We start from the raw sequence: 11,975 nt of genomic DNA on the forward strand, positions 1-11,975 counted from the left end.
TGAAGATTAGTGAATAATTTAGAGTGTGGATGATCTTTGGTCCAAATCAATGACTAGATTGAGTGTAAAAAGTGCTGAGAGAAGGCAGAGGGGGATGGACCTGCTTCTGTGAAACTGTATCTTCCCTGTGAGCTACTTGCAATGCTGAGGTCTTTAAAAGGTAGCACACACTTCTGCTTGTGTTAACAGCTTAATGAAGCAGACTGTCATTCTCCATTTGGACTGCCTAGTAAAAGAATGACCCATATACTTTTCCATGAACTTGAATGGCAAAGTGCAGCTTTTGCTCTGTAGTTCTAGTTCTTGAGGGACTGTATAATTGTCTGGTAGATATTTGATGAATTTAAATGAAGTAATGAATGTTTGGGGTTTTTTATATCAACAGTTTGTACTTAAGTCCTTTCACGGAAACCTGAAATCTTGGAAATCATGAGTAGCTTCAGCGATGAAGAATTTGAATTCACCTTCCTTGAAGAAGGCTTTACTGCTAAGGACATCCTTGACCAAAAAATAAATGAAGTGTCATCTTCTGTAAGTATGATAGGAAAATCACTGCATTTTGTGACACAACAAATTTATAATCTAATGGAACAAGGCAATCTCCTCCTCACATGCTGACCCCTAGGCTTATCCTGTTACCCATTGTTTGTAACTTTAAGATGTATTTGCTCTAGGATGATAAAGATGCCTTCTATGTTGCTGACCTCGGGGATGTTGTGAAGAAGCACATGCGGTGGCATAAAGCCCTTCCTCGGGTAACTCCATTCTATGCCGTAAAATGTAACGACAGCAAAGCTGTAGTGAAGACGCTCGCTGTTCTTGGTGCAGGATTTGATTGTGCCAGTAAGGTAAGATCTTGTTCTGATCTGTGATGTTAGTATAGAATCACAGAATGATTTAGGTTGGAAGAGACTTTAAAGATAATCTATTTCTAACCCCCCTGCCATGCACAAGGACACCTCCCACCAGACCAGGTTGCTCAAAGCCCTGTCCAACCTGGCCTTGAATGCTTCCAGGGAGGGGGCATCCACCACTTCCCTGGGCAACCTGTGCCAGTGTCTCTCCACCCTCATAGTAAAGAATTTCTTCCTAATATCTAGTCTAAATCCATGTCCTTCATGTGTTGGGGGCCCCAGAACAGTACTTGGAGTACTGTTGGATGGAGTACTCCAGCTGGGGTCTTATGAGAGCAGAGCAGGGGCAGAATCACTTCCCTCTGCCTGCTGGCCATGCTTCTTTTGATGCAGCACAGGATACAGTTGGCCTTGGAGTATATGTTCAGCTTCACAAGATGTGAAGCTTCATATAAAACTAAGCGTAACTAAGCACTGTCACTTTGTTGTACTGATTGTTTGGATTATCTATCTAGAAATGACCTTCACAGGTGCAATCTGTTTTCTTCAGACTGAAATACAGCTGGTACAGAGCATTGGCGTACCTCCTGAGCGAATAATATATGCAAATCCCTGCAAACAAGTATCTCAAATCAAACATGCTGCCAGCAGTGGTGTACAGATGATGACATTTGATAGTGAAGTAGAACTAATGAAAATTGCAAGGGCCCATGCAAAAGCCAAGTAAGTTATACCAATTGTTCTGTAATTCTTGCTTGGGTTCCCAAGTTATGGAAACATCTTCTGTTATGTGAAACTTGTTCTTCGTTAGTTAAGATAGGCTGCAAAACTATGAGAAAATAAACTTACTCTGTGAAATCTAATCCTGTGTGGTGTACTGACACATTAGCGGGAGACAGACGAAAGCTTGTATGTTTAAGCTTAGTCTCATTTGAAGGTCGTAGCTGCCTGATAGTGATGTCCTTTATACTGGAACTTAAACCCTTATTTTTCCTATTTCTAGGTTAGTTTTGCGCATTACAACTGATGACTCCAAAGCAGTTTGTCGTTTGAGTGTTAAATTTGGAGCTACACTCAAGACTAGCAGGCTTCTTCTGGAGCGTGCAAAGGAACTTAACCTTGCCATCATTGGAGTTAGGTGAGTTGATAATATCAAAATACAGTCATATTAAATAAGATTTCTTTAAATGGTCTACCTGACGGTAGAGATGCCTTTGTATATTGTGACTTGAGTTTTGTATAATAAACTTCCTGACTAATTTACTGAAGAGCAACTGATATTTTGGATCTCTTCCTAGTTTCCATGTTGGAAGTGGATGTACAGATCCAGAGACCTTTGTTCAAGCCATTTCTGATGCCCGCTGTGTGTTTGATATGGGGGTAAGTCCTGCTTCCTCTAGAGCTACTACTAAACTGTTGTGGCAAAACTGAATCAAATGTAAAATTGTTATGGGACTAAAAGCTAGCTAAGTCACTAGTTTCATGTTGGAATTTTTGAGGTTGTGGTTACTCTGATCAGTTCTGCAAAACTCCTCTACAGATGCACTAAAATCAGCAGCTTAAACTCAAGTGACTACTACTTGAACACAATGAGTTAGCTCTGTTCCAAGTACTAAATAAATGACTTTACATTGCTTTTTAAGCTAAAATGTTAAATGAATAACTGCTTTCTTGACAGTTTTGCCATTAATCTCGTTTTAGGCTGAACTTGGCTTCAATATGTATCTGCTTGATATTGGTGGTGGCTTCCCTGGCTCTGAAGATGTCAAACTTAAATTTGAAGAGGTATAGCTTTGCTAAGAACTTGGATTTTGGAGTCTTTGAATGTTGATCTGGATTAAACAAAATTTTGCTCTTCTGTTGGTATGCAGGCACATTTGTAAGAATTTGTCTGCTTGGTTAAAAATTGAATTTGGAGAAAAAGAGGGGAATTAATGTGAAAACTGAAAATTAGATGAACCCAGTAGATACATAGCTAAATGACTGCATAAACATGCAGAGATACCAAACTTGTAAAGCAGGTTTTAAGTGCAGGCTTGATTTTTACTGGCATAGACTTCTTCTAGTTGATGCTGTACTTCAGGCCATCTGGATTGGCAGTGCTTCCAAATGGGGTGAAGAGGTAGTCCTGAACCCATACTGTCCATCTGGGTGGCATGAACATTGATACAGCAAACTGAATCAGCATCTAATTGGTTTAGAACTAGCTTTTGGATAATTTTTAATTTATAAGCTCTCTAGTCTGCTTTGACACAGAAATAGTTCTGCTTTCAAAAGAGACAAGGTGGCTGCGTATCAATAGGTCTTCCATTTACAGCAGTGTTGTCAGAGCACCTGGCAGTCTAAACTGATGTTAAATGATACTAACATATTTACATAAGGAGACAGCAAATAAGTTACATAAAGTGAGTTTTCTGCTGCTAATGTTGCCTCACTTTTGTAATATCTCTTAATGAAGGTTGCTTCTCCTAGAGTAGTATTGGCTTACAAGAATTACAAGAGCAAATGATGTCATTGGGCTCCATGGTGTAATGCTGTCATGTTGCAGTTGGAGGCAGCTTAGTAATCAGTGATAAATTGAGAACTTGTAAAAAAACCAAACAACCCAAACTGTTCCTGAAGGCAACGGTATTTCAAAGGTGATGACAAAGCCTTCTGTGTTCTTAAGGTCCCGTGAGGTGACTTATTTAGGTTGCAGTAAGCTGGGGGACATTGTGTGATCTGCAGAACTACATGTGGCCTAGAAACTAAAGTTGGAGTGTGTGTACTTGCAGGGCATTAATGCCAGTTTAGTGAGTCTAGGAGAGTGTAATTAGCCATTTGGTCACTTAAATTTTTAGGCTGCAAGTGATGTCTGCTTTTGTTGCTTTATACAAAATTAATCCCAAGCAAAACTTTGAATAGGAAAATAAAGCAAAAGCAGTCAATAGAGATTACAATATACAAATATTATACTTGACCAGTATATCATTGTGAGTGTGAAAGTCTGAGAAGTCAGACTTCTAAAATAGCACCCAGGTAACTGCTGAAGTACTAACATTGGTAACTGATTCTTCCCTAGATCACAAGCGTTATCAACCCAGCACTGGATAAATATTTTCCTTTGGATTCTGGAATAAATATTATTGCAGAGCCGGGAAGATACTATGTTGCATCAGCATTCACACTGGCAGTTAACATCATTGCAAAAAAAATTGTATTAAAGGAGCAAACAGGTTCTGATGGTAGGTGAATCTAGATCTAGTTTTGCTTATTGCCAACTCTGTTTGTTTCCAAGCATTCTCTCACTGATATTTCTGTTTCCTGCAGATGAAGATGATGCAAATGACAAAACTCTAATGTATTATGTGAATGATGGAGTCTATGGATCATTCAATTGCATCTTGTATGATCATGCACATGTTAAACCAGTTCTGCAGAAGGTATGCTCTTCCAGAAGTATCACATACTAGTTGTGTATCGTGGATGTAGGAGAATCCTCACCACAGCAGTCACTTGCCAGAATTTGGCATTTGACTTATGAAGCATGCAGTGGAATTAATTCAAAGCCAAGGGTGGAGGAGGATGCAGAAGCAGCTCCTCCTCCTCTTCCCTGAGAGGTGGAATGTACCAATTATGATATTACTTCTGGACACTCTGTTTTGATTAATTATACTCAACTCTTCTTTAGCGGTCTAAACCAGATGACAGCTGCTATTCCTGCAGCATATGGGGACCGACGTGTGATGGCCTAGATCGTATTGTTGAGCGTTGTAACATGCCAGAGTTGCAAGTTGGTGACTGGATCCTGTTTGAGAACATGGGTGCCTATACTGTTGCAGCAGCTTCTACTTTCAATGGATTCCAGAGGCCAACAATACACTATGTGATCTCAAGACCGGCATGGTTAGTGATTATCTTGATCTATCAGTGCTTTTGATACAGGTGACTGTAGTGACTAGCTTATGTCAGTTGTCTGCCCCTGAACAAACAGGGACATAGTCTTGATGCCGTAGCTTTTGTAAAACCTCCTTGTGGTGTGGAAGAAGGCAATGCCCATGAAGGTTTTTGCTGTGGGCTTAAGACAATCCTAATGCTACCAATTGCTCTTTTCTCTGGTGTCCTCACTTCCAGGAGAAGTGTACTTTTAAAGGAGTACTGAGCTCAGTTATGCAGACATAACAATCATCCAGGCTACAGCTCTTTCAGCCTCTACATGACCTGCATTTTCTGCCAGGAAAATTCTGTGATACAAGCTCACCCTTATCTGAGGGAGATGTATCAATGAAGTTATGGTGCAGATGTTTCCAGCACACACAAGCTTTTTGGAATGTAATCTGCATGTATAAAGGTGTACAGCTAAATCTGTGGCTAGATAACTCTGAAAGATGAGGGACAGGTTGACTACAGATGTCTGAAAGCTAGTAATATGAGGAGCCATGCAGTAGCATAACTTCTTACCTTGCATGTAGGGAGCTAAGTTTAAAAACTCAGTCAACTGAAGTTCTTCTGAGCTTGTTTTTCAGTACAGCTCCTGTCTAAGTATGGAAGGAGTTAGCTTACCAATGAGAACCATCTTGTTTATGTTCCTAGTCTGTCGTCCATGTTTTTACTTGATTCACTTTACCTAGGAATGTGAGGGGGTGGGATAAGGGATAGTCATTGTTACAGGTCTGAAAATCTGAACTATTGAACACCAGGTCATTAAATCTGTTTAGCATGTGGTTTACAGATGTGGCTACAGGTGTATAGGTGCATCTTTGCAGATTGAGATCCTATGCAGAAATGGTGAAACTAGCTGGGTATTGGCACTTGCCCTAAATCCTAGCCAACTGCAAGTGACCTGCACAAATTCCGCTTAGATTTCCTTCTCCCTTGCCCCCTGTGGTGTTGTCTGGAAAGTACTTATCCTATTTTTGACACATCATAGTGAAAAACTCGTATGACTGTTGCTTTTCTTTTCTCCTTTTTCTCTCTAGGCAACTAATGCAGCAGATCAAGGAGCAAGGGTTCCTAGCTGAAGTGGAGGAGCAGGATGTTGCTAGCCTGCCACTCTCTTGTGCCTGGGAAAGCGGAATTGAATATCCAGCAACTTGTGCTTCAGCTAGTATTAATGTATAGGTAATATTTAGTACTTAACTGCAAGGTTAGTAATTAAATTTAGGGCATTTGGGGGACCATTAACTTAATTCTTGCTAGAATTTTTAAGTGGTTTTTTTAAAGTTTAGGTTTGGCAAAAATGCAACAAAAATGACTAGGAGAAGGGTCACAATTATCTGTGTTCCTATGGAAACTATTTGAATATTGTTTTATATGGATTTTTATTCACTTTTCATGTATGCTACTAAAGACTGACCCTCAACTGTCAAACAAGTATTTGTAGCTTGTGTATGGCAGAATGGGCTAAGCTTAGTGTTTTGTGACCTACCTGTTTTAAAATAAAGTATATTGAAATAACTGGTTCTGTGTTTGGTTAATCTCATGCTAGTTTGCTGCCACCTGTTGCACTGAAATAGCAAAATGCTTCCGACAAACTAATTGGTCCAGATCTGGATCTGTTCAATTTGTCAGAAGATCTGGTACTGCAGGCATCCCACAGCAAATGCCTGATGTGTAAAGAGGAAAACTTCATTGTATTGAGTAAGTATGAGAAGTTTTAGCTAACCTAGAGTGTTAAAATGTAAAGGGTCATGCAAAGGTTAGTATTGCTGATGGAAACAGTGGCTCTAGCAAGACAAGAAATAAATCTCTTTCCTTATAAGCAGCTGTGAAAGACAGTGTTTAACCTCCATTCTGTGCTTTCAGCTGAGACTACACTCCTTACTAGCTGAACAAATAGTACTCATTCCTGGTTATCTTTTAAAAATCCATTTGCTTCACTCCTGGTTTCAGGCTTGCAATTGAAATAGCTCTTGCCTTCATTCTCATGCATATAGCAGTCAGCTGTTTGGCTACTGAACTACACTCATGCAAACTTCAGTCCATAGTGGAGCAATAGCCTTAATCAAACTACCTGCATCCAAACCAGGGTTTCTTTTAGCTTCTCCCAATTCATACGGAAATTTAATGATTCTTAGCGTGAAAGCAAAAGTAATGAATGGTAACCCAATGTTAATACTGCAACAATTTCACATCTAAATCTTGCCCTGTGAGTGCATTTGAGCTGTGGAAAAGAACCTAACAGGTATGCAGACACAGTATTCCTGGAAAGCCTGCATTTGTCTAAAGGAAATGCAGCTGCCTTCAAACCTGCCTGTTCGGAAGCCAGGGATGGTTGAGCCAGAAGGGTGGGTGGCTGCAGGGAGACCCTGTGTGATATCTGCAGTAGCAGCTCTTGCCAGAGCCTGTTCTCTCACCCTGGTAGGCAGGTGGCACAGTCTGGCTTCTTCTGCTTGCAGCCAGTACAGACCATCTCCAGCAGGTAGTTTAAAGGCAATCACTTGTGGAAGCTAATGAGTAAGCTTTCCTGAGAGGAATTTGGCAGCCTGTCTCTTAATTTTGATTGGTGGTTGTAGCAATTTTGCTGGTTTATGTCTCAAACCCACCCCCAAACATTACGTCTGTTTCTCTCTGGAGGCCACTGTCTCTCTCAGTGGCAGCACGCTGATAAGTATTTTGATTAATTTATGGTGCTCCCCAAAAGAGATGTAGCTGACCTCAGTTTTTTTACCTTCCTTTTCCATGGCAGGTATGTTGTAGCCTCAGCTGGTGCTTTGTAAGCCATTTCTAAAGACAGTATCAAGTGCTTAAAAAGATCTGTTAAATCATCTTGAGTGTCTCCTATGTAACAAAAACCAATGGGTTTTGCTAGCTGGCTTACAATGCTTGTGGGAGTAATAAATCTTTACAGTAACAGTGGTATGTTTTTAAGCAAGACACAAGTTTCTTGTTTTAAGTTAGATTATGCTGAGCAGATGTTCTGGGCTTTGGGATTCCGAGTATATATCCTTCATGCAGCTGCCCTAATCCTGGCTTCTGTAAAATCTTAGTGGTCTATTTCCACCTCTTAAAATGATTTTAAAATACCCCAAGAGACAGGAATCAGTCACATGATAAGTCTGGCCCTCCTGACTGTGGGGATTCTTTACCATCCAAACTGGAAAAGCACGTTTCCTGGTGTAAGCTGGAGCACCATGTAGGACAGCAAAGATCTGACAAAGCAGTGAACTGCTATGGTTTAGACTGACCTGTGCCCTTGTGGCCAAGAAGGCCAATGGCATCCTGGGGTGTATCAGGAGGGGAGTGGTTAGTGGGTCGAGAGAGGTTCTCCTCCCCCTCTACTCTGCCCTGGTAGAAACCACATCTGGAATATTGCGTCCAGTTCTGGGCCCCTCAGTTCAAGAAGGACAGGGAACTGCTGGAGAGAGTCCAGTGTAGGGCTACAAAGATGATCAAAGGAGTGGAGCATCTCCCTTATGAGGAGCGGCTGAGGGGGCTGGGTCTCTTTAGTTTGCAGAAGAGGAGACTGAGGGGAGACCTCATTCATGTTTATAAATATTTAAAGGGTGAGTGTCACGAGGATGGAGCCAGGCTCTTCTCGGTGACAAACAATGATAGGACAAGGGGTAACGGACACAAACTGGAACACAGGAGGTTCCGCTTAAAGTTGAGAAGAAACTTCTTCTCAGTGAGGGTGACAGAGCACTGGAACAGGCTGCCCAGAGAGGTTGTGGAGTCTCCTTCTCTGGAGACATTCCAAACCTGCCTGGACGCCTTCCTGTGTAACCTCATCTAGGTGTTCCTGCTCCGGCGGGGGGATTGGACTGGATGATCTTTTGAGGTCCCTTCCAATCCCTAACATTCTGTGATTCTGTGACCTCCCTTCCCCTGTGTGGGGCCATCAAAGTCTTTGCTCTGTTTTGCCACTTGTTGAACAAATTAACTTGTTCTAACTGCGCATCTTAATTATTCATCCCTGGAGCAAGCTTGTCTGATAGGGAAGGGAGGGAGGAGCTGCATGTCAGAAAAACTGAGATCAGCAGCATCTGTCTTGTATAATTAGCTCCACAAATGTCAAAGTTAGAGCCAAGAATAGCCTGTGACTTTCAGTCTCTTGCTAACCGTGCTCTGTATGGTGCTCTCTCTGTCTCCCTGTGGACACATGGACTTTGCTGTAATGTTTGCAGAGACTCTGGCATTCCTAATTCTGATGGCCCTGGTGATCATTCCTCTGGCACTGGTGATGGTGGTGCCTGTTCTTTTGAGATCGCTCTTGGAAAAAGAGAGTAATATCTGAGGCACATACCAAGACATTTCCCTTCCTTTATCTTGAGTGTTGAAGTGGCTTGAAGTCTGAAACGAGTCTTGCTGAGGCCTTCCATAAGTCCACCTCTGGCTGTACATGGCTTGTACTGGAGTTCAGCTGACATTGTTTGGCACAAATGTAGTTTCATATATCAAAATTAAAAAAAGGCTGAGAAACACTCGTCCTCTAAAATACATTAGATGGAAAATCAAAGGTGGGAATGTGTTAGTGAGTGTGAGGAATACTGGAACAGAGAGAGCAGACTGAGGAAGTCAGGGACCAGGAGAGGAGTTACCGGTGGCAGAGCCTTCTGTGGGGCCGACTGCCTTTCTGTTACTGCATTAGCGTCTAACTCTCAATTTAATTTTTAAGTTGCTAATTAATAGGCTACAACAGAGGCCTTGCAGACGGTGTCAGTGCATGAATCCCCTTAGCAGAGGCAAGCCTGCTGCCCTGCTGGCACCAGCAGACAGACCCAGAGCCTGGAGCAGTGCTGAGCAGGGACTGCACAGCTCCTCCTACAGGAGCAAGGCTTTGTCTGGGAACAAACCTAGAGGTAGAGCTTTGTCATCTCACGGGTCTCATCCCAGCAAGTACTATCATTTAAAGAGTTATTTTACAGGTAAAGACAGCAACAAATTGCAGTGAGACTGAAATGGAAAGATTTTCCTTTCCAGATCAAAACCAGCCCTCTTCCACACACACAAAAAAATCATTATCCACAAGTATTACAAGATGAACTTAGACAAATATGTTATTCAATTGTCAAAAAGTAACAATTGTAAAAATGTAATCATTGCAATAATAATAATTATTTTTAATTTTCTCTTGAAATAAACACTGATCAGTGCCAAAAGAAGTGAGAGGAATTTGCTTTAGAGAAGTGTCCCTGGTTTTGATGTGCAGTGCCTGACTTCCTTTACAGTTTGAAGGCAGTTGGTGTCTCAGTGTCTATGGTCTCGGTTCCAGTACCCATATCACAAATGCCTCCAATTCAAATTTGTCTTTAGGTAGTTTAAACACTGTATTTGACTATCCTGAAAATACATTGAGAAGAGGCAGCACATATGGGCCTGGGACTTACATTTTTGCAAGCTTTGCCATTGCTCTTCAGCTGATTTCATAGCCCTCTGCATACAGGAGGTGCTTAGGCCACTAAATCACAGCAGTGCCCCTTCTGGAAGGCTCCCTGTGAGTGCTCCAGGGGTACAGCCACCAGGATGGTGCCCTCTGTGGTACGAGTCTGAGGGCTAATGCAAAGGTGAGCACTTTGGGCACAAGCTCTGGTGGCCCTGTGAATGCACTCCATTTCAGTGAGGAGAAGCCACCAGACAAATGCTTGAGCACTGGCCAATGAAGGGAGCTCCCTCAGGGAAGCACACTGCAGTTTTGTGTGTGTCCATGTTGTCTTGCAAATATCACTACCGTCCAACTAATAGAAGGTCCTTATTTGTATACGTCTTGATGCTTATACTACAGCAACAATTTTCCTCCGTTAGTCTTTGCCTAAAGTCAAGAGCATTAGCGCACTGAAACCAACCCTCTTGCTCTCCCTCATTTCAGGGAGCTAGTCCTAGTCTTGCCCACAGTATTCTTGTCCACAGTACAGAAAAAAAAAGTGCCTTCTAGTTATACTCTCTGCAATTCACACTCGCAGATGAATTGGCTCGGTCCGCCCTTATGGTACAGAGCCAACTGCCATGATCCAGTCCAGAAAGTGGCCAGGAGACAGCAAGGCTGCGCAGCAATGCAGGGAAAGAAGCAGGGGCAGAGATGCTTTCAGATGCACAGAGAGCGGTGCTCTCCTCTGGGTTGCCACCAACACCTTACCATTGCTGGGGATGTGCAGGTTCAGGCTACATCCCTTGATAAGGCAGCAAGCACCACATACGAGCTGAGAAAGTGCAACTGCAGCAGCTTAGTTTGAAGGATTCCCAAAGTACTTTGCAATCACAAGTATTATTTCATCCATCCTTAAAATGCAGTTCCCTGCTTTGGGAGAAGAACAGGATTTGGGCATTCAGTGGGCTTAAGCATTCCCATTTTACATTTGGCTACTGAGCTCACTAGCTGGGGAGAATAAGACACTAGCTCTAGGTTGGCACTCTTGCAAAGAATGGGGTTTAAACACTTGAACAGGATAATATGGATACAGTTTTCAGTAAGATAACAGAGGTGAGGACAAGAAGAAAATAATCTATTGTGTTGCTAAATTTAAAAAAATCCTGCTTAAAAACTCGAGTTATTTGCAGTTATCTATAGTTCAACAGCAGCAAGAGCATTTCACTGTAACAGCTTAATAAATATTTATCAGCAACCATTCTCCTGCTTTCCTGCAGTCAAAACTTGCATTAAACCATTACAAAGTGAAAAGCAAAAGAAAAATTCTAACTTGCCACAGAGACTGCTGATTTAGGGTGCGGGGGGAGGGTAATTCCTCCTGCACCCTGCGACGATGACTCTCCAAACTCCCCGAAGTAGGTGCTGTAGGACTCATCTGCTTGTTCCTTGTGGGTTTTATCCCCCGTGGGTGATGATACTTGACTGCAAGGAGAGCAAGGGTGTTCCTCTGAGCAAGGGAGCTACTCTCAGAGAGAACCATGTGGTGATTAATTAGCCAAGCAAAAGCCCACAAGATGGAGCTCCACTCAAAAAAAAAAAACCAAACAAAAAAAAATTTTAAAAAACCTGTCTGTCAGAGCCAGGGAAGTCAGGAGAAAGGAGAGAAATGGAAAGCTTTCAAATTAATCCCACACTCCTGATGTTAGACCACAGCAAGAACGAGATGTTATTAGAGCGAATAAATGCAAATAAAAAAGTGCAAGGGAAAAGTATGTACAAAGTAATAAACTATTGCACAGTTCAAAAAAACCCGAAACGAAAAACAAGCAAACAAA

At 42.0% G+C, this 11,975-nt stretch overlaps 1 protein-coding gene across 1 annotated transcript; it reads left to right on the forward strand.

The window, feature by feature from the left end:
- Nucleotides 1-381: 381 nt before the first annotated feature.
- ODC1 (ornithine decarboxylase 1) lies at nucleotides 382-6,290 on the forward strand. Its single transcript, XM_010185703.1, has 10 exons — nucleotides 382-531; nucleotides 675-848; nucleotides 1,405-1,577; nucleotides 1,858-1,992; nucleotides 2,153-2,234; nucleotides 2,556-2,639; nucleotides 3,916-4,078; nucleotides 4,164-4,276; nucleotides 4,525-4,739; nucleotides 5,813-6,290. The coding sequence occupies exons 1-10, from the start codon at nucleotides 430-432 to the stop codon at nucleotides 5,952-5,954; spliced, it is 1,383 nt and encodes a 460-aa protein (XP_010184005.1). The 5' UTR covers nucleotides 382-429; the 3' UTR covers nucleotides 5,955-6,290.
- The last annotated feature ends 5,685 nt before the right edge of the window (nucleotides 6,291-11,975 follow it).

Source organism: Mesitornis unicolor, unplaced genomic scaffold, assembly GCF_000695765.1.
Source record: "Mesitornis unicolor isolate BGI_N332 unplaced genomic scaffold, ASM69576v1 scaffold41245, whole genome shotgun sequence".
NCBI lineage: Eukaryota > Metazoa > Chordata > Aves > Mesitornithiformes > Mesitornithidae > Mesitornis > Mesitornis unicolor.

Excerpts from the sequence above, each read along its gene's own strand:
- ODC1 (XM_010185703.1), top strand. The coding sequence starts at position 430 with ATGAGTAGCTTCAGCGATGAAGAATTTGAATTCACCTTCCTTGAAGAA. Across the intron at positions 2,235-2,555 it reads GCTGTGTGTTTGATATGGGG|GCTGAACTTGGCTTCAATAT; the intron begins GTAAGTCCTGCT and ends ATCTCGTTTTAG. Across the intron at positions 4,740-5,812 it reads GTGATCTCAAGACCGGCATG|GCAACTAATGCAGCAGATCA; the intron begins GTTAGTGATTAT and ends TTTTCTCTCTAG.